Source organism: Anas platyrhynchos, chromosome 16, assembly GCF_047663525.1.
Source record: "Anas platyrhynchos isolate ZD024472 breed Pekin duck chromosome 16, IASCAAS_PekinDuck_T2T, whole genome shotgun sequence".
NCBI classification, from domain to species: domain Eukaryota; kingdom Metazoa; phylum Chordata; class Aves; order Anseriformes; family Anatidae; genus Anas; species Anas platyrhynchos.
The window spans coordinates 4186710-4207023 of record NC_092602.1 but is presented as its reverse complement, the minus strand read 5'-3'; the positions used below and the strand labels follow the sequence as shown (position 1 = coordinate 4207023).

General features: G+C 62.1%; 3 protein-coding genes across 4 annotated transcripts; 2 read left to right on the top strand and 1 right to left on the bottom strand.

Annotated features, from left to right (window-relative positions):
* The first annotated feature begins 5234 nt into the window (after positions 1-5234).
* On the top strand, positions 5235-7858 carry PLA2G3 (phospholipase A2 group III). Of its 2 annotated transcripts, none has more exons than XM_038187623.2 (7): positions 5235-5694; positions 5786-5918; positions 6011-6145; positions 6252-6718; positions 6816-6945; positions 7153-7287; positions 7533-7858. In XM_038187623.2, the coding sequence occupies exons 1-7, from the start codon at positions 5250-5252 to the stop codon at positions 7741-7743; spliced, it is 1656 nt and encodes a 551-aa protein (XP_038043551.2). In that variant the 5' UTR covers positions 5235-5249; the 3' UTR covers positions 7744-7858. The 2 variants fall into 2 exon arrangements, with proteins under 2 accessions (XP_038043551.2, XP_038043550.2); XM_038187622.2 differs by having other exon boundaries at positions 7530-7858.
* Positions 7859-8359: 501 nt separating this feature from the next.
* On the bottom strand, positions 8360-18082 carry INPP5J (inositol polyphosphate-5-phosphatase J). The gene is made up of 12 exons (XM_038187620.2): positions 15837-18082; positions 14704-14814; positions 13176-13284; positions 12236-12352; positions 11994-12169; positions 11693-11804; positions 11159-11268; positions 10691-10880; positions 10311-10448; positions 9884-9976; positions 9564-9668; positions 8360-9470 (listed from the first exon to the last, which is right to left on the bottom strand). Exons 1-12 carry the CDS (start codon positions 16655-16657, stop codon positions 8835-8837), a joined length of 2718 nt encoding a protein of 905 aa, XP_038043548.2. The 5' UTR covers positions 16658-18082; the 3' UTR covers positions 8360-8834.
* A 233-nt stretch (positions 18083-18315) lies between these two features.
* Positions 18316-20137, top strand: SELENOM (selenoprotein M). The gene is made up of 5 exons (XM_038187624.2): positions 18316-18458; positions 18544-18579; positions 18659-18693; positions 19212-19290; positions 19377-20137. Exons 1-5 carry the CDS (start codon positions 18375-18377, stop codon positions 19587-19589), a joined length of 447 nt encoding a protein of 148 aa, XP_038043552.1. The 5' UTR covers positions 18316-18374; the 3' UTR covers positions 19590-20137.
* Positions 20138-20314: the final 177 nt, after the last annotated feature.

Genomic DNA, 20314 nt, shown 5'->3' with positions numbered 1-20314 from the left:
TCGTGCTGGTGAAGGCAGCAGCAGAGCGTCAGGTCGCGGTCGGGAAGGGGCTGGAAGCGGGTGCCCGTTTTGCAGTTTTGGGAGAGGCAGAGGTCGGGGCACACCCACCATGGGACACCCGAACTGCTGGACCCCTTTCCTCCCTTGCCCTGAAGCTATCTCAGGACCTTCTGAGGATGGCACAAAGAGCAGACTTGGCAGATGTGGGGAAAAAAAAAAAAAAAAAAAAAAAAAAAAACCAAAAAACTTTCCCAGGCTGTGCATGAGACCAGTGGGTGCTCCAAAGCACTGGGAGAGGGCAATGACAACGTTACCTCCTTGTACAACCCCACCTCCTGTTTCGTATGGACACAGCTGCTGGCTCTGGACAGTGAGATTTGAGGCGGTCTCCCATGCTGAGAATGGATTTTCCTGTTCTCTGAAGGCCATCAAGTCTTCATCTCTTCCACCAGTATCAGTGGGAGGAGAGCCCTGTCTACCCTACGTTCTGCTGCTGTGGCAGGACCAAGACACCAGCTCTGTCCCTGATCCCTCTGGCTCCCTGTCCTGTGCCAAGGTTGCAGCAGACACTCAGGGACTTTGATTTATTGTGTAATCTGGGGGGGCTTCTACCTTGTACGCAGCACTGCTTGCTTGGAAAGGCTCTTGGAGGTGCTGTGACTACCTGAGATATAAACAAGTCATCATCCGACCTGCATTTATTCTTTCTTCAGGATCCTTTCTTCCCTCAATAGCAGTTTGGATGGATTTGCTAATTAACACAGTGCTTTCCTAGGCCACGTTCACCCTCATGACACCTTAGTGCTGCTGCAGAGTCACCACCCTGATGAAGTCCATGGGACACCACCTTCAGATGGGGACAAAGAAGCTCCCAAGCCCAATCCCCTTTGTTCAACCCCTTGTGTCAACACAGTCACCTCGTCCCTGGGCCCCAGGGCTCACGACAAGACTTACTGCTCTGTGTCGCTGCCCTTATGTTACCTTTGACACCCTTTAACACCCTCGAACTCTGCCAGCCTGATCCTGCCACTGGTAAATACCTGCAATGTCTTTTCTTTTGTCTCTGTGGTGGGGCTGAGCCACCAGCCTGGCGTTGGCTGATGGCAGAGGATTACCAGGTGCAGCCTGTCCTCTCTTCTTGTTGAATCCTGTTCCTAGATTGCCTGACTGCTCTTCTCCCTGTCTGCACGAGCACTGTGGGTCAAGCATCCTGCGGGGCTGGGTGCCAGAGAGGGGTGAGTCCAGGCTGAGGGGGTCACCACCGATCTCCAGACCTAATTAGCAGTCAAGGAGAATTCAGCAAGGGAACTGCAGCAGCCACCTCCATCAGACAGAGGCAGGAAAAACCCTGGGCCTGGGTACAGCACGCTAACCTTTTGCAGGCCAGGAAGGAGAAATCTCAAGGCTGACTGAATTTGCCTTCTCCCATAGCCAAAACCGTGGGAACTGGCTTTATCAGTAGCTGTGCAGGGTTCAAGGAGGAAACCTCGAGCTTTTAGGCTTCTTCTGCACTCCTACCCTGCTGCTGAGCTGTTGAACAATGCAGACGGGACATAGACAGCTGTGGTCCAGGGTGGCCAGGCCACGGCCCTGGCACCAAAAGGAGCCACAGTGCTGCTGTGATCTGCACGGAGCTGTCTGCACGGCCCGGACTCTGCCCAAGCTGGGAGCGATGCAGACATGCGCGCTGCGACCTGCCAGCCTTCCCCTGCCGATTAATGATTCACCTGGTGCGATACAGCACTTCCTGCTGGAAGCTCCCGAAAATCCACATCAGCAACCGTTGTGTAAGTCAGAGACAACATACATAACATTAAGCAAACCCTAAGCACGTGGGAATTTTTTTTTTTATCTCTCCAGCTGTCTTTGCACCTTCCAGAGGGATGAAAATACCGGCGTGTACTTTATCATTCACATGGCAATTAAGGAGAATCTGTTTTCCAGAGATGCAGAAACACCCCAGCCTCACAGCCTTTTCTGCTCTCAGGCTTGTCATCCCCAAATAATTTCTGCTGAGTTTTGACCCATGCTGACAAGCCAGGCCCTGTTTCCGAGCCACAGTTTCTCACGCTGTTGTTCACCCCAAGCCCTGCTGACTCAACCTCACCCCACCTTCACCTGGAAGTGGGGTGATGCATGTCAGGAAGGCACCGGCTCCTCCTTGCAAGTCTGATTCCTGCTAAGTATTCCCATAAATTAAAGGAAGGTACTCACTAGGGTGGTAAAACCAGGCACCTCCCAGGCAATGAGATTTGCCTAGGGGTTAAGGGAAAGCAGAAGATAAAGGGAACTTTCTCCCAGCATCAGTATTTGACCTCTTACAGGGAACCCAGGGGTCTTGGGGAGGTTTTTAGGGAGCTTTCCTCTTCCTTTTCCCCACTCCTTGGGGCTTTCTCTATTTCCTCTCAGGCACAGCAGTTTATCAGGGACCGTGGCCGGGAGCTGCTCAAGAAGCTCAGCACCGAGCCTTGCTGGGGTGGAGCTCACCTTGTCCCTGTCCCAAGCAAGGTTACTGAGAACAGGCTGCGGTGTGGGAAAGGAGTTACAGGGCAGCACCAGAACCTCAGGGAAAGCCTGGAGGAGGTCTGTGCTCAGCGTGGCCCTGTGCCAGGGGCTGAGGGTCTGCGGGACAGACAGAAGGTGTCACTGTCCCCAGGTGCCCCTGAGCCGCAGGACCTGCAGATGACTGGGGAGCCTAAATCCAAAGCCACACCATCCCCTAGCCAAGAATTGCACCGAAAATAGCTGATGGACCCAGCCCAGCTTCTGCATGGAGAGTTTGGAAAGTTTTGGAGAGGAGCTAATTTCCCCTTTTTAATTCTTTCTCCCATAAAACTATATTAGAAAGGTTATGTATCCAAGAGGAATGTCCCTTTCCTTCAGAGTCTGCTCTTCACATGCTCTGTGCCAAGGGCTGCCAAGGGCTCATTCCTGCCCTTCCACATGTGGGATTTCAAGGGCACCCAGAGGAGCTGGCGGAGCAGGAGAGAGGAGGTGGCTGAGCATGCAAACGGGCAGAAGAAACAGAGAGAGCAAGCCCCGGAGCACAGGGGGCACAAGACGGGGACACAAAAGATCTGCTCCGAGCAGAACAGCCCCAGCTCCAGAGTGAGGAGAACAAATCATGACCACGGGTGCCTCTCCTGCAGGGACAGGCAGAGCATGGCAGGCAGCATGCACAGCACGCACGCTCGCAGGCCAGGGCTCTGCTGGCTCGCCAGGGCAAAGGGCAAGGCTGGACACAGGGGCAGCCAGGGGATGCACTGGCTCCAGGACACAGCTGAGGCCCTGGGTCTGGTGGCTGTGGGCACCCGGCCACCTGTGCAGCCCGGGTATCCAGCACATCATCCCATGGGAGGCATCTCCCTGATGCCCACGGTGCCCTTGGAGAAGGACTGAGCCCCACTGCAACCTGAGGGTGGGGAAGGTGAGGTCCCGCTCCCCCGGCATGCCCTCACACTCTGCTCCCATTACAACCACCTCGGGGGTCTCCACTGGCCCAGCTGCAGCGTGGCGATGCCTTTCGCATAACGGGGAGCCCCAGAACAGAACCCGGCGTGCTAGCAGGGGGGACAAATCACCCCCCCCAGCCTATCCCTGCACTCCATCCCAGGACTGGCCACTGACAGCAGGGCTGTCAGCACAGGCAGGGCGAGCACTTGGGTGTCTCGGCTCCGTGCCAGCTTTGGCTGCAGCCTTGGGCCACGTCAGCAGAGCTGGGTGCGGGTGGTGCTGCCAGACGAGGCGGGTGGCCAGGGCTCAGCCCGCACCCCAGCCCCAGCCCCAGCCTCAGCCCAGCACCAGCGGGGCCTCGATCGCCTGCTCAGGCAGCGTGGTTGCTCCGCATGGGGCCAACCCCGCAGCCCCGCTGGCTGGGGGCAGGGGGTGAAGGCCAGAGCGCTGTGCGTCCTTCTTATCCCCCGTTATCTTCCAGACAAACCCAAACTGAGGCACGGCTCGGCGGAGTCCCTGACGGGCTCGTACGCCGTGGCCAAGGCTGCTGCTCCATGCTGCCAGCGTGGGGCTCTCCTGCGGGGCTGTGAGCACAGCCTGGGTGTGGGGCAGAGTGGGTTTATGGGGTGCAGGGGGTCGGGCACGGCGTGGCACAGCCGAGCTGCAGCAGGAGGGCTCTGCGGGGCCAGGTGGGCAGCTCGGGGACGATGCCGGGGGAGGCTGAGTCTTTCCCAGAGCCCCTTTCTGTGCCAGTTTCTCCCTAAGAAAAACATGGTGTGTTTTCCTCGGGGAGCTGTGGTACCCCCACAGGACCACGGAGGTGACTCTGCCAGGTGACATGGCAGCTGGGAGACCTTTGCGACACCTCAGGCGATGTCAAGGGCGGCGCGAGGCAGCCATGTCACAGCTGCAGAGCGGACTCTGCACTCGCCTGTGACATTGGCCTCTGTGCACACTGTTAGGGAAATCCTGATGCGATAAGCCACAGCTCTGCTGCCAAGCCCTTTCACAGAATCACAGAATTGTCGAGGTTGGAAGAGACCTCCCAGATCACCCCATCCAACCTCTGACCTAACACTACCCAGTCCTGCACTAAACCATATCACTGAGCTCTACATCTAAATGTCTTTTAAAGACTTCCAGGGATGGTGACTCCACCACTTCCCTGGGCAGCCCATCTCAATGCCTCACAACCCTTTCAGTAAAGAAGTTCTTCCTAATATCCAACCTAAACCTCCCCTGGTACAACTTTAGCCCATTTTGGGCTAAAACAGACCAACCCCCACCTCACTACAGCCTCCTCCAGCAGGCAGTGGCTGAGCTGCAGCCAGCAAGGTGTCCTCACGGCCAAGGCCATCACCCGGGCAGAGCACGGCCAGCACCCGGGGGGCTGCGTCCTGGCTGGGCTCCCCCCGACAGGCAGGGGAGGGGGGGGAATCACTGGGATGCTGCAAGGCCTGGAACAACCCACACGGCTGGACAGGCTGCCGGGACCGGGATAACGATAACACGGACAGCAGGCTGGGGAGGGGGGGGACACCCCGTGGGTGCGCACAGACACCTGCGGGGAGGGGACGGGGACGGGGCCAAGTGCCCGGGGCTGGCCCGAGGGGCAGGGGAAGGGGCAGGGGAAGGGGCAGGGGAAGGGACAGGGGAAGGGACAGGGGAAGGGGCACCGGCGGCTCCCCCGGCCTCTCCCCCGGGGCGGGACGGGGCGGTGAGGGCCAACCTCCTCCCCGCCGCCGCCCGTGGGCTTTAAAGCGGGCGGCGCGGAGCGCGCGCGCTCGGCCCGCGGCATGTGGGCGCGCACGGCGCTGGCGTGCGCGGCGGTGCTGGCGAGTGCGCGCGCCTGGCCCGGCGGCGCGGTGTGCGCGCAGCGGGTGGCGGCGGCGCCGGGCACGGGTGCGGGTGGCGCTCGCTACGTCGCCTTCCTCAGCCTCGGACCGGGGCCCCCCGCGCTGGTGGAGAGCTCCTGGGCCGGGCGCGGGCGCCTCCTCGCTTGCTGGGCGCGCCGCGACCCCCGCCTGGTGCGCGCTTTCCGCGCCGCCTGCGCTCGCCGCCCCCCCGGCGCCCCCGGGGCCGCGCTGCGCAGGGAGCTGGGCGCGCTCTGGAGGCGCCGAGCCGCCTGCACCGACCCCGAGCCGCGGGGCGAGCGCCGCCGCCGCCGCCGGAGGGGTTGGACGGTGCCCGGCACGTTGTGGTGCGGAGCTGGGGACTCGGCCGGGAACGCCACCGAGCTGGGTACGGGAGCGGGGACGGCCCCGTCGGGGTTGGGGTCGGGATCGGGATCGGGCGGTGGCCGCCGGGCGCTGAGCGGTGCCGCCGCCCGCAGGTGTCTTCCGCGGCCCCGACCGGTGCTGCCGCGAGCACGACCAGTGCGAGGCGCAGATCACGGCGCTGCAGTTCAACTACGGCATCCGCAACTACCGCCTGCACACCGTGTCCCACTGCGACTGCGACGCCAGGTGCGCCGGGGCCTCTCCGGGGTCGTGCCGGGACCCCGTCGGGGTTGTCGGGGCTGTCGGGGCCGCTCCACTCACCCCCTGCCTGCCCGCAGGTTCCGGCGGTGCCTGCTGGCCCTCAACGACACCATCTCCAACATCATCGGCGTCACCTTCTTCAACCTGCTGGAGGTGCCGTGCTTCGTGCTGGAGGACAGCGAGGAGTGCGTGCAGTGGCACTGGTGGGGCGGGTGAGTGTCCTCGCGCGTCCCCGCTCCCCCCTCTCGCCGCGACCCCCAGGGCTGTGCCGGCGGGGGCCTGACGCTGCCCGGTGTCCCCCCCTCACCTTTCTCTAAGGTGTGAACGCTACGGCGTGGTGCCCCTGGCCAGGATGGTGCAGCAGAAGCAGTACAGCCACGGGCTGCCCATGGACGGCAGTGACAGCGACCGGGGAAGGAAACCGTCGGGAGCGCGTCGGAAGCGCCCGCGGCAGGGGCTGGGACGCGGTCCTGGGCTCCGCCGTGCGCGGAGGCCTGTGACAACCCAGCAGGTGCAGGACACGGGTGCCTCGTCCCCTGCGTCTGCCAGGGATGAGGCTGAGCCCACTGCTGGGCACGCAGCATCTTGGGGTGAGCTGGAGCCAGGCCTGCCGACAGTGGTGGCCACATCAGGACAGGAGCTCGCTGGAGGACAGCAGGGGCCGGGGGCCTCGCCGCAGCCCACCCTTAAGGCTCGCCATGAAGACAGCAGCATCGCATCCAGCCTGGCTACAGAGCCCTGTGAGGCTGTCCCTGCACGTCCTGGGGATGGACACAGGCAGCAGAGTGAGTGGGGACTCGGGGCAGCGCGTGTAGGAGCGGGGCTTTCCTGGGGACTGAGCGGGTTTGGTTTGGTCACTCTGGATGTGCTCGCTCTCCTCAGGCCCGGGGAAGATGTGCAGGTGCTACAAGCGGCTGGATAAGTGTGAGCACCAGATTGCACCCCATGAGATGAAGTACCAGCTGCATAACGCAGACAACCGGACGCTCTTCCACTGCAACTGCACCCGCAGGTCTGTGTCCAAGCTCATGTGTGTGCCAAGCTCTGGCCCCTTTTGAGCAAGCACTGTCTGGGACTGGGATGTGCCCCAGGAGGATGGCAGGGCTTCCATCTGCCATCACGGGGCACAAAGAGATAGTTTGGGGTCAAAAGAGGTGGGACCCAGTGCGATGCCCACTCCAGCCAGCAGCTGCTGACTGCCACCTATCTGTGCCCACAGACTGGCACGGTCCCTGCGCAGGGCGAAGGGTTTCCATGAGGTGCAGGCAGCAGTCTTGGCTGACCACGTTGCTGCAGCTTGCTTTGTGTTGGAGCCACTCGCCAACTGCAGCCTAGGCAAGGAGCCACACCACAAGTAAGTGCAGAGGGGCAAGGGAAAATGTGGTGTGCTTGGGGATTCCTAACCTGCTGGGAAGGTGGGATGGATGCCCCGGGGCTGGGTGCTGTCATGCAGGTTTGGCTGTTTGGTGCGAGGTGGTCGTCACAAGCATTTGTCCCATTTTTCTGTGCCAGGGGCAGGAGTGGGGTGGAAGGCAGAGGCTGTCAAGTGTTACAGCCTCCAGTGCTGCTTTGTCACTCCTTGTCCTGCTCCTCCAGCAGCTGTACCTCAGCCACCCGGGCTGTGCTAGTAGCACCTGCACGGCATCTCAGCAACATCCTGAAGCACTGGGGTGCTCCTCGCATAACCTCCAAGAAGGTCAAGCATCGAGACTGGAAGACACGGGGCAGCGGCAGCACCCTCTACAAGCAGTGCCGGCACCTGGCTTTGGAGCAGAAGCTGTGTGCACAGCATCGTGCAGCCCCCCCGTGACGCCTGAGCAGCATGGGCACGCCTCGCGTGGGAAGGAAGACGTGCTGTGCAGCGGGCACTGAGTGGAGCTGCTTAATGTCTGGTCCTTGAGAGAAAGGATGGCACCAAGCATGGCTGCTGGCATGACTACGTGGAATTGGGGTGTGGGGGGGCACAGCTGGAAGGAGGGCAAGCAGAGGGGCTAAGAAGGCTCAGCTACCCCTCTCCTGAGGAGCTGTGGCACCAGCTGTGAGCATCAAAGCGAGGGGAAAGGAAGGGGAGCCCTTGGGTAAGGGGGAAGCCACCATCACCCTTCCCTTTTGTGCCAGGGGGCAGGGAGAATGCTCTGGGCGTATGAGCCTCAGGCAGGGGCTGGGCGGGGGGGAAAGGAGAGGGGCCTGAGGGATCTGGGGTGAGCCTGGCCCCCTCCTCAAACTGCTGGGGCAGGGCGGGCTGGGCTCTGGAGGTGAAGGGCAACAGCCAGGCACAGAGCTGGGGAGGGTCAGTCCCTGTGTGCGGCACGAGACAAATAAAGGGTGGTCTCTGCATGGTGTGTGGTGCTGGGCCAGGGCCGTGCCTGCTGCGGTGGCCCCTGTTTTCTGGGGCTGTTCCTCCGCTGCAGTAAGCACAGAGCATCTGGGGCAGGCAGGATGGTTTTATTGTGTTGCTCACGCTACGTCCAAGCCTGAGGCACAGTGGTAGTGGCAGGAAAGAAGCACGCTCCGCTCTCTGGGGTACCCACAGCAGCACTGCGCCCTGGGGCTAGGCCTCGCTCAAAAAGGAGTTCAAAACCGCCTCCAGCGCTTGTCCCTGCCCCTCCTCAGGCCTGCCCTCCTGCCTGACAGCCCAACACTCGCACCTTTGAACCTCGCAGGGGCTTCCCTTGGCCAATACTCCCCTGCCAACCCCATCCTGGACCAGCCTTCCCCTCCCCTCTGCCCCCCTCGCAGCCCCGGGAGGGCAGCGGCTCCAGGCCGCGGGGAGCAGGGGCAGGCAGGCAGCAGGAGGGCAGAGGCCTGTCACCGCAATAAATAAGGGAGAGGGACATCTCAGCAGGGAAGTGGCGAAGGAAAGCACACAGCAAGCGCGCTACGGGGGAAGGGGTTGCTGCATTAGTGGCCCGTGGCACATCTATGGCTGCTGTCTCGCTCCCAGGGGCTGCTCCCTTCCTTCGCAGAGGTGCCATAAGGAGCTCCTGGGGGGCTTGTAGGGCTTACCCTCCGGCAGGGAGGGCCCTGGTCTGAGCTCTCCCTCTGTTTGCCCAAAGCCTGGTCGATCATCTCCAGGCGCAGTGCAGGCAGCAGGCCCAGGTTCCTGGGGTCGGCCCTGGCCAGGGCGTTGTCGGCAGAGATGCAGCGGGAGGCGCGCTGCTCCCGCACAGTCTGGTAAAAGGAGCCCAAGCTGCCCTCCTGGCTTTCAGCCGCCTGCCCCGCTTCCTTGGCTTTGGCTCCACGGTGCCCTGGCTCCTCCTGGGGCAGGTGGATGGTGGGGATGTCCCCAGGGAGGCCTCGGCGGCTCTGGGGTGAGGGGCTGCGACTGGTGCCCCTGTCCCGGCTTGATGGCCGCAGGATGAGGCCCTGGAATTTGGCCAGGCTAGGGCTTCGACTCCGGTGCCGTTTCATCTTGCCTGGGCTGGGGCTGCGGGATTTGGGGGCCAGCAGGACGAGGGTGCTGTCATCCTCCTCTTCTGAGCTGCTGCCCGAGCTGTCTGTGGGGCTGCTGCCCTCCTCTGACCTGGGCATGGAGATCTGCAGCCTTGCGTCAGGGCTGCTGGCTGTGGCACACCGCAGCAGCACGCCCTGTTCAGCCAAGCACCACCCTCACCCCTCATCCCTGCTCACCTGGAAGGGCTCCGTCACCCCTGCGATGCTGCTGGAGGTGTTGCTGTAGTACCCGAGGATGTACTCGCCTTTCCCCTTGGGCAGCGCCTCCTCTGAGAACAGCACCTGAAGGCCAAGGAAAGCTGATGGGCACCGGGGCTGGGCACGAGGGTGTCCCCCACCGCCTCCAGACCCAGCTGAGAGCCCTGATGCCCACACAGTGGGGCAAAAGGGCCTTCAATGCAATAGGGGAAGCCACTGATGTGGGGGCTGGTGCCTTGCCGTAGGGCACACACACCCAGCATCTTGCAGAGCTGGCCTTGGCTCCTGGAGACACTCACCTGTGCACACAGCTGCTTCTCGATGAAGCGCTCTCCATCATCGCTCCTGGCCCAGACGTAGGACACGTAGTCTTTAGGATGCCGAAACCCAACCTGCGTGTGCACGGGAGAACAGAGGTGAGCTGGGGGCCATCTGCTAAACTCAGCATCCTCAGCCCTTGCCTGGCATTTGCTCCCCTTGCACAAGGACACCGACAGCTGCCTTGCACGTGCACACACTTAGCCCCAGTAACAGCTTTGAGCCATGAGAAACCCACAGAGCAGGAAGAGGAGGATGAAACCTCTGGATCCATGTCTCCTGCAGCAGGGTCAAAGCCTGCTGGTATCCACAGAACAGGAGAGCAGAGAGGACAGGCTAAGGCCAAGCTGATGGGGACCCTCTGGTGCTGCGAAGTGCCCCCCGCCCTCTCCAGCCACAAGCCCCTACCCGGTAGAGGCCTATCCAGTCCCAGGAGCTCCGGTGGAAGCCAGCAGCCACCTTGTACTTGACAACTGCTTGCTCAGGCCTATTCCACTCATCAGCCACGTAAATCTCCACCGGAGGCTTGTCTGCCTTGGAAGCAAACTGACAAACATGCGCATGGTGGGTAAGGGCCATATGCCAGAGAGCTGCCCCTGCTGCCCAGGACACCCATCTGGCACCGGACCCTCCAACACACACCAAGAGCAGCAACCACCCCGTCCCCAGCCACAGGACTGAAGCTGCCTTGCAAAAATAAGGCAAGAAATCCACACCCCACCCCGTGCCGCACGCAAGAACTGGGCATCCAGGGCCTCGCGTGCCCAGTGGCCCTGGCAGGCGCTCACCTGCACTGCAAAGATAGCAGCTACCGGCTTGTGGTCGCTGACCGTGTATTCCATGTGGCTGCAGTAGCAGAGCTGGCTCACCGACAGGATGCCCCGGCTGGGCTGGCATCCACCTGCACCGAGCCCGACGCTGGGAGATTTGATCTTCCAGAGAATGCGGTCAGTCCAGGCTGGTTTTCGCTTCTTGGCACTGCAGGGCACAGAGGGGGGCATCTCTTGCCTGGCAGGGGGGCAGCGGGCTCCACCCCAAACTGCCTCCCCCTGGCACTACAGCACGTGGGGGCAGGGGACGCAGCTCATCGTGGCGCACAGCTCTGTGCAGCTGCAGGGACAGACCTGCACTGGCACCAGCACAAGAGCTGTGTCCCCAGCCTGATGCCCCCAGCCCAGCCCACGCCTGCCCCGGCATGGCCTCCCCTACCCCTCACCCCTCAGCCATGCCTCCTGCTCCCAGCCCCGCTGTCCTACCTGCTGTCATACTTGTTGGTGCCCACATCGAACTTGAAGGTGGGTGGGAAGTTGAGGGGTCCCTCCTGGAAGCCGGTCAGGACAGGCCAAGTGCTTTTGGCAATGTTCAGCTGAGGGGAAGAGAGCAGGTGGGGAGCACACCAGGACCCCCAGCCAGACCTACACGCGGCTCCGATAACCCAGCCCAAACCCTATAACCTGATAACCCCCACACCCTACGGGATAACAGCACGCAGTCACCCCCAAACACCCTGCTGAGCATCTTGCAGGGTTTGTCCATGCCGTGCAGCAAGTTTGTAGGCTCAACACCCCCATTTCTTCCCAATGCTCCAGTAAAGAAAACACTGATGTGTGTGCAGCTCCAGTGACAAATATCCTAAGACTATGATGCCCACCAGTCCCCACACAGCAAGGAGAAACAGGGCCCTTTGTGCCCTGTGTCCACAGGAGGACGCGCAGTCCCACAGCCACACGGGCAGCTCTGGTGAGTGCCAAGGAGTGCTCGCAGCCCGGCAGCACACCCAGCCCTCTCACCTGGTCCTTCTCCCAGAGCTGGTTCAGCATGTTGCTGTCGATGGCGTACTTGACGAAGCGGATATCGAGGCTCTCTATGCGAAAGTTGAGGTCCCCAAACCAGAAGACGAGGCTGTGGGGTGGGAGGGCAGTGGGCTACCAGGGCCAGGGCCACCAGAAGCAAACAGCAAAGCATCTGTGCTGGCTCTCACTGCACCAAGGGACAATTTTCCAGCTCTCCGCATGCAAGACCCAATCTCCACGCCTTGCTAGCATACAGTTGCCTTGGCTCGGGCTCCAAGAAAAGCAGCGGGGTACGCACTCATGGTCCAAGATGCCGCTGGCTGCACGTCCCTCAAACTGCTGCATGTGCAGGATGGTGGCGAAGTCCTCCTTGCGCTGCTCCGCCTTCTCCAGGTGCGCTGGCAGGTGGCAGTTGAGGAAGCAGACCATGTGGCCGAAGATGGAGAGGCGGACGCTCACCCCACCCTTGTTGCCCTGCACCAAAAAGCTGCCGTGAGCCCTCAGCGAGGCACCACCGCCACCAGCCTCAGCGCTACTCACCCAGTAGCCGCCCAGCCCCGTGCGGGTGCAGTCCGTCTGGATGTCCTGCAGGAAGGGGAGGTGGTAGTACTTGGCAAACACGAGTAGGATCACGCCTTGCATCCGCACTGTGCTGACCTGGAATGGGAATTGCAGCAGGATGGTGGCTGCAGCCCGGAGGCAGGCACAGCCTCCTCTACCTGCAGACCAGGGGCAGCCACGATATATACGTGAACCCCTGGAAGGGGGGCAACAGCACATTTTGGTTCAGAGATCCACGCACACCCTCCTAAATACTGACTGAGAATCCCAGAGATGCTAGGTCTTAGGTACTCTGTGCAAGTGCCCTGGGATCTGCTCCTGAAAAATACAGGAGTGTTTTACAGCTAATGAAACTCGAGGAGTTAAAAGCAGCGGTCAGGTCCTATATCAAGAGTGAAACCATGGGAAAATTCTACTTCAGGATGAGCCTGAGCAGGAATCAGAAAGGAATCAAAAGACGTTTAGATGTAGAGCTTAGGGATATGGTTTAGTGGGGACTGTTAGTGTTAGGTTAGAGGTTGGACTCGATGATCTTGAGGTCTCTTCCAACCTAGAAATTCTGTGATTCTGTGATTCTGTGAATGAGCCTGCCCTAGGATTTGCAGGCTGCTGCCAGAATTGTTCCCATTCACCTCCTTGCCCCAGTGCAACGCAGCAGGCAGCAAGATGTGTCCCCAGCATGCCACAGGGGACGTCAAAGGCAGCCAGAAAGCGAGGAGGTGGTGGCAAAAGCTGGGCAGCATGCTGGTGGGGTGCCCCGCTCACCCTCACCTTCCACGCACTGCTCAGAGGGCTGCAGTGCACCCCTCTGGCCAGTCCTCCCACTGCAAATCCTCTCTGTGCATGGCTCTCCCTGTGCATGGCTCAACCTGCCTCCCCCAGGGGAAGAGAACCCAGCCCCTTGGGGGTTTTTCCTTACCAGCACAAAGTGGAAGGGGCTCAGGACATCCATGAATAGCTCGCTCCACTGATCTGTGAACAGGGCATCCTTCAGGCGCTTGTTTATCTTGCAGTTCACCTCCTGCAGCCTGGGAAGGAAGATGGGGACCTCTGCAGAGCCTGCCCGACCCCAGGCAGGTCGCTCAGCCGCACCAGGAAGGTGCCTGCATCCCATCCAGGGAATGCTCCTTGGGAGAGAGGTGCCTAAGGACAGTGCTGGGGAGTGGGGTCAGGGTCAGAAGGACGCTTCAGGGGAGTGATTTAGAGCACAACCTGGCTGTATCCCTGCTCCAGCAACGCTGGGCTGCGTGGTACACAAGTGGCATAGGGCCCTTAGCCCTTTAATCAGGAGCAGTTTAACTTCATAAGGCTAGGCAGCAGTCTAAAGCCTATCTTTAGGTGCAAGAAGAGCTTGCGGGGCCCGCCAGCTGCGCTGATGTCTACAGAGAAGTCACATCACACAATTCCTTCAGCACAGAGCATTCAGACACAGCCGAGCCTCCCAGCTCAGAGCAGCAGCGACAGAAGGTTAACAGCGCTCCTACCCACTCAGCAATTAGCGAGCAGAAGGAAAGAGAGCGTCCCCAGAGAGCAGCAGGACTGGGAAACGCCTTGCCCAAAAATATTAAGTGCCCCAGGCATGAAGAGACGGGTTGGAGGAAGGGGGGTAGCCAGGCACAGACACCCTAGAGGCGAAGGGGCTCCCCGGTACAGCGCACCCTGCCCTGGCCACGACATTTCCAGCAAGCCCCTCGCACCACACGTGCCCCCCCTGCCCACATCCAGGCAGGCAGGAGCAGCTGTGAAGCTGCTGGAGGCAGAGCTCTTCCACCTCACACGCACAGGGAGCTTGCCAAGGCAGAGGCTGTAAAAAAAAAAAAAGCAGCACATCCCCAGCCTTGGCAAGGATCTGCGTGCTCCACAGCGATCCCCGAGGGTCTGGTTTTCCCTTTGGCTATGGCAGAGCTCGCGCTGCTGGCCACGCCAATAAAGCCTCACCACACCGCCGTGGAGCTGCCTTGCCAGCAGTTCAGCGTTGCCAGAGGCACGGAGCCAATCCAGCTGTGAGAAAGCAGCAGAGCTGTGCCCTCGAGGCCTGCATACCCACGGACAAAAGCCGAAACGAGGAAAATGCTCCCAGTGGACTCCGGCAGGCGAGTTAAATGCCTCTACAAACCTGACCAAGGGACTGCCAGGGTTTGGCAGCATGAGCGGCACCTCCCAAGGCCAGGCTCTGCACAGCCTGGCTGGCTATGGGCTGCTCAAGGGTTCAAGGCTATCCAGGACTTGAGGGTTTCAGCTCTTCTTTGTACTCCCATTTTATTAGAAGCCAATCTTCCGTCACCCTTCATGATACCACACGCTTGCGATGTCCGTCCCTCCCTGCTCCCTAAGCTCCAGGGCAGGCTGGAGCTGCAGCTCTTCCATCCTGAGCCCCCCGGGGTATGGGGGAATTCCCCAAACAGGACCCAGGCTGGGAGCAGGGGCCCTGCACTTGGCTCACTCACCCGATGGCGATCATGTCTACATCGTTTGTCTCGCCCGTGTTGAGATGCAGCAGCGATGTCACATCGTTCGGGGGCATGGCTGTGCCCACGTTCCAGGTGACCACAGTGATGCTTGGGAGGAACGAGAAAGAACAGGCTTAACATTTGGGCTCAAAAGCCCATTTCCCACACCGTTCAGCCCCCGGCTCCCCCCAAGGAACCTGCCTGGAGCAGAAGCAGTTGCAGCAGAGGCGCAGCCGGGGCACGCACACCGTGTCCTTTAACCCCCGTTTGAGGTAGACAAATTACAGCCTCCAAATTTCTCTGGGGTCTGCCCAGCGTGGCAGCCCTGCTGTAACCCAAGCCCCGGTGTAATTCCAGCAGCCAGCACAAACACAGCCCTCATTTTCATCTCAGTGCTGACTGCCACAGCCAGGCTGGCACGGCAGGGAGCCTGTGAGACAGGATACCCCCAGGAAACTGCTTCCCCTCCTCTTCCCGTGCACCGCTTGCTTCTTGGGTTCCCGGGGAAAGGGGCCTGGATCTCCACCCAGCGGGTCCTGCCCCAGAGCACAGCCAGCCTGAACGGCCCGGGCATCGCTTGCGACAGGAGTGCTGCAAGCCCAGCAGCTGTGTCCTTCACGAGTGCAAAGCCACCATCAGTCACAGCACATTAACACCATTACGCAGCACACAGCAGCAGCCCGCAGGCTCTCTCGGCAGCACTAGGACAAGCCTCAGTCACAAGAGGCACATTTCAACAGTGAGGCAGGGAAGCGCTGCACCATTTTGAGAGCTCAGGAATCGTGGCGGGGGGGCAAGCAGCACCTGCTCCAGAGCATGTTCCTCTAATTCCACCTAGGAACGCCACCCCACCTCCCTCCCCAAAGCTGCTGCCTGCACAAGCAGCAGGCACTGGGTATGTCTCCCACCTTCAGCATGCGCACAGGACCCTACGTGCCCACAGACCCTGAACCAAAACCTTTTCCAGCTGAACACCATCCACAGCAGGAAGACCGAGGCGACTCCAACCCACAGAGAGGCCTCGGTTGCCACTTTACAATGGGGACATTCCTCCCTATCCCTGCCCCGAGACGCGGGGCTCCCCCTCTCCCCCACGCACCGCGGGCAGCAGCACAGCACCGGGCGCTCACCGGAACGAGCCGTCCGCTGTTGCCCTTCCCACACAGTCCAGGAGAGCATCGGAGGAGTTGCTGGCACTCGGCAGGCCAAGAGATGGCCCAGACCTCCCGAACAGGGTGAACTCATCCGGTTCTGCCTTGGCGAGGGTCACGGGCTTGGACAGGCCGACGTGTCCTGTGGCGATGAACTCGCTGGAGACGGCCTTGGGCAGACCGAGGGCTCTGGGGGACGAGCCTGCCCAGGCCGAGATGTGGTCGCTGGACTCCGCTTTGGGCAGCGCCTCTCTCCGCTCCGCAGACAGCGCCTTCCCGGGGGCAGCTCGGTCCACGGGGCTGAGTTCTGGGAAGGATGACCAGCTCGGCGACTGGCTCGGCTTCACCGGCGACAACGCAGCGGCACGGGCCAGGGGGATGCCCGAGCCTGGGGACAGCGGCCGGCGCTCCACCGGGGACAGCAAGGTCGGCAACGGGAACATCTGCGGGACCCCAGCCCCATCCGCCGGGGCCCTACCGACGTCCAGTGATAGGGGCTGGGCTGCCCGGCCGGGGACCCTCTCCTCGGGCCGCCCGCAGCCGTGCTGAGCCCCCTCGGGCTGCGAGCGCGGCGATCCGCAGGAGAGAGCCTCCAAGGCGGCATCGGGCCGGGAGCATCTCCGCGCACCGGAGCCGCGGCCGCCGGGGCCCGAGGCCGGCGGGGCCGTGCTGTCGGGGACGAGCAGCGCGGGGGAAGCGGCGGCGGCGGCGGCGGAGGGCGCGGGGCTCCGCGGGGAGACGGGCCGAGGACCGAGGGCGGCCGAGCCCAGCTCCGCGCTGCCCCGCCGGGCCGGCTCCATCTGCGGCAGAGCCACGGCGCCCTCCGGCACCGGCACCGGCACCGGCCGCCGCCGGGCTCCGCGCCCCCTCCCCGCCACCCCCCCGGCCGCCGCCGCCGCCGCTGCTCTCACCTGGCGGCGCTCCCCGCGATGTCAGCGCCGCCCCCGCCCCGCGTCCCGGTCCCCCCCCCCCTCCCCTCCCCTCCCCAATTCCCCGGGGACCGGGAGCGGCGCCCCCTCCCCCGGTGCGCGCAGCCCGTGTGGCCGGGTGCGCTACGTGCGGCTGCGCGTGCACGCGGCGCCGTGCGGGAGGTGCGGGGGGGGCGCGCACACGGCTGCACACACGCGCGTTGTGTGTGTGTGTGTGTGTGTGTGTGTGTGCACAGCCTGCCCTGCGTCTGCTGTGTGCGCGGTGTTTGTGTGCGCGTTATCAGTGTGTGCGCAGGGTCACGCAGAAGCGCAGCATCACAGAATATTAGGGATTGGAAGCGACCTTGAGACATCATCTAGTCCAATCATCCTCCTGGCGGGGCTGGAACACCAAGGTCAGGTCACACAGGAACACGTCCAGGTGGGTTTTGAAAGTCAGCAGAGAAGGAGGCTCCACAACCCCCCTGGGCAGCCTGTCCCTGTGTTCTGTCACCCTCACCATAAAAAAGTTTCGTTTCATATTTAAGCAGAACCTCCTGTGTTCCAGCTTGCACCCATTGCTCCTTGTCCTATCGTTGTGTGTCACCGAGAAGAGCCTGGCTCCGTCCTCCTGACACTCACCCTTTACACATTTATAAACGTTGATAAGGTCACCCCTCAGCCGCCTCCTCTCCAAGCTCCCTCAGCCTCTCCTTGTAAGGGAGATGCTCCACTCCCTTAATCACCCTCGTGGCTCTGCGCTGGACTCTCCCAAGCAGTTCCTGTCCTTGAACCGAGGGGCCCACAGCTGGATGCAATACTCCAGATGTTGTCACCAGGAGGAGGAGAACCTCTCTCGACCTGCTAACCACATCCCTTCTGCTACACCCCGGGATGCCATCGGCCTTCTTGCTCACAAGGGCACGGTGCTGGCTCACGGCCATCCCGCTGTCCCCCAGGACCCCCAGCTCCCTCTCCCCTTCGCTGCTCTCCAACAGGGCCGTCCCCAACTCACACTGGTGTCTGGGGTTGTTCTCACCCAGATGCAGCACTCTGCACATACCCTCTTTATATTTCCGTAATTTCTCCCCGCCCAGCTCTCCAGCCTGTTGAGTTCCTGCTGGACGGCAGCTCGACTCCTCCCAGCTTTGTGTCAGCAGCAGGCTTGGTGGCAGCACACTCCATCCCCTCACCCGCGTCACCGACAAATACATTAAACAGCACTGGGCCCAGTACCCACCCCTGGGGGGACCCCACTGGGTGCAGGACCCCCACTGGGCTCCATCCCACGACCCCAGCTCTGCCTTGTTGCCCTCCCCGCAGTGCGTGCAGCCCGTGCGCAGTGCCCGTGTGCGCGCAGAGCGCATCAACGGGGTGTTCCTGGGCGTGCTCACAATTGGGGTGCGCGCACACGTGCTTGTGCACGCGCATCCGAGGCGCGCTCGCGCGCGGACGCGGGCTGCGCGCGCCTATTGCGCGCGGGCGCGCGCCCAAGCGCTGCGAGCCGCGGAATGGGGGCGCGCGGGGGCGCGGCGCTCGAGGCGCGCCCCCGCGCCGCTGCTGTGCGCACGCGCGGCGGGGGCGCGCGCGCGCGATCCGCGACGTGGCGATGCTGCGGGCGGTGGCGCTGCTGGCGCTGCTGGCGGCGGCGGCGGGGGCCGAGCTGCGGGACCTGGCCCGGGGCAAGGTGGAGGTGGGTGCCGCGGGGTCGGTGCCGGTGATGGTGGTGATGGTGCCGGTGATGGTGACGGGCTGTGCTGTGCTCTTTCTCCCCGCAGACGTGCGGCGGGTGACGGCTGAACCGGCTGCGGGAGGTAGGTGGTGCCGGGGGGGGAGGCGAGGTCCCACGGTAGGCGCGGTCCCGCTCTGACCCCGGGTCCGTTCTGCCCCCAGGTGAAAGCCTTCGTCACCCAGGACATCCCCCTCTAGTACCCTATGGGGGCTGCCGGGGGCTGCGAGGCACGGGGGGGGCTGTGTTGGGGAGGGGGGGGGCGGAATGGGGTGGGGATGGGACAGGGATGGGATGGAGATGGGGACGGGAATGGGAACGGGATGGGGATGGGGATGGGACAGGGACAGGATGGGGATGGGATGGGGTTGGACTGGGGATGGGTAAGGATAGGGATGGAATCGGGATGGGATGGGGACAGGACAGGGACAAGATGGAGACGGATGGGATGGAATGGGGAGACGGCAGGATGGGACGGGAGGGGATGGGATGGGACGGGACAGGATGTGGACGGGGTGTGGATAAGATGTGGCAGGGCAGGGGATGGAATGGGCTAGGACAGGACGGGATGTGGGGCTGCAGCAGGACGGGATACAGGGCAGAACAGGACATGGGATGGGATGGGAACAGGACAGAGCATGGGATGGGGTGATGGGACAGGACAGGGGGGCTGCGTAGTCCTGCTTGGTGCTGCCCGCTCCTTAACACGCTTGCAAGCCATAACCTGGAGATGAAGCACCTGCCTGGCGCCGACCCCGAGCTTGTACTCCTCAACCACAGATACGAGGAGCTGGAGGTGAGTGCAGCCACCAGAGCCCCTGTGTGCCGGTGCAGGGCACCTGGGCTGGGTCTGAAGAGGCTGCAATCCCTGTCTCTGTGCAGAGAATCCCCCTGAGTGACATGACCCGGGAGGAGATCAACCAGCTGGTGCAGAAGCTGGGCTTCTACCGCAAGGAGACACCCGATGCCCCTGTTCCTGAGGAGTTTCGGTTTGCCCCTGCTAAGCCTCTGCCCACCCTGCAGCCCCCCAAAGCTCCTGCAGCTGACAGCGAGACCCCACCTGAACGCGACGACAAAGAACATCCAGACCTCTAGTGAGCGGTGCAAAGAGAAGTGGCAGAAGGTGCTGCAGCCTCAGTGGGTGAGGATGAGGGTGTTAGAGCAGCTGCCTCTGCCTGTGCAGCTGGGAACAGGTCCATGGGGTGACAAGGGTTTGACCACGATGCAGGGAGATCTTTCCAGCTCCCCCCACTGTTGCTCAGTGTTCATAGCCTCTTCCCCGGGGATGCCCTGAGCAGTTCTAGACTTGAGCAGAGGCTGCCAGTGCACTGAGGACATCCGAGTGAGCCATAGCTGCCCATTATTGCCTTCCCCCACCCCAGCCATTCTGACACAGCCAACCTGAAGGAGCAGTAATCTCATTGTTCCTTTACCATGCCCCCGAGGTTTAGTCACCTCCTGGTGCTGGGCAGCGATATCCTACCTGCGCAGGACAGGATGAAACCCTCAGCAGAAAGCCCCAGGTGCTGAGAGTCGATGTGCTGAGTCCTGGAGGTGGGAGAGCTGCCCCCTAGGAGGGTTTGGCTTCACACCACCAGCAGGGTTGCCTCATATTGAGCACACAGTAAAACTTTTGCTTACAATCTGCTGCACCTTGTCATCTTTCCAGGGTGGGCTCAGTGGGGCGTGCGTCAATGCCTGGAGCAGCTGGCAGAGGTGGAGGGGGGCCGCAGGGTCACCCTGGGTGCACGGTCACCTCTGGTTGGTGAGCCCTCAACTGGGGTGGGACACGAATGGTTCCTCTCAGCTCTGTATTGTCC

Coding starts and splice junctions, on each gene's coding strand:
- INPP5J (XM_038187620.2), bottom strand. CDS start 16,657: ATGGAGCCGGCCCGGCGGGGCAGCGCGGAGCTGGGCTCGGCCGCCCTC. Junction 13,285..14,703: donor GTAGACATGATCGCCATCGG/GTGAGTGAGCCA, acceptor CTTCCTTCCCAG/GCTGCAGGAGGTGAACTGCA. Junction 9,471..9,563: donor GGGTGACGGAGCCCTTCCAG/GTGAGCAGGGAT, acceptor GCAAGGCTGCAG/ATCTCCATGCCCAGGTCAGA.
- PLA2G3 (XM_038187622.2), top strand. CDS start 5,250: ATGTGGGCGCGCACGGCGCTGGCGTGCGCGGCGGTGCTGGCGAGTGCG. Junction 5,919..6,010: donor CACTGCGACTGCGACGCCAG/GTGCGCCGGGGC, acceptor GCCTGCCCGCAG/GTTCCGGCGGTGCCTGCTGG. Junction 6,146..6,251: donor CAGTGGCACTGGTGGGGCGG/GTGAGTGTCCTC, acceptor CCTTTCTCTAAG/GTGTGAACGCTACGGCGTGG.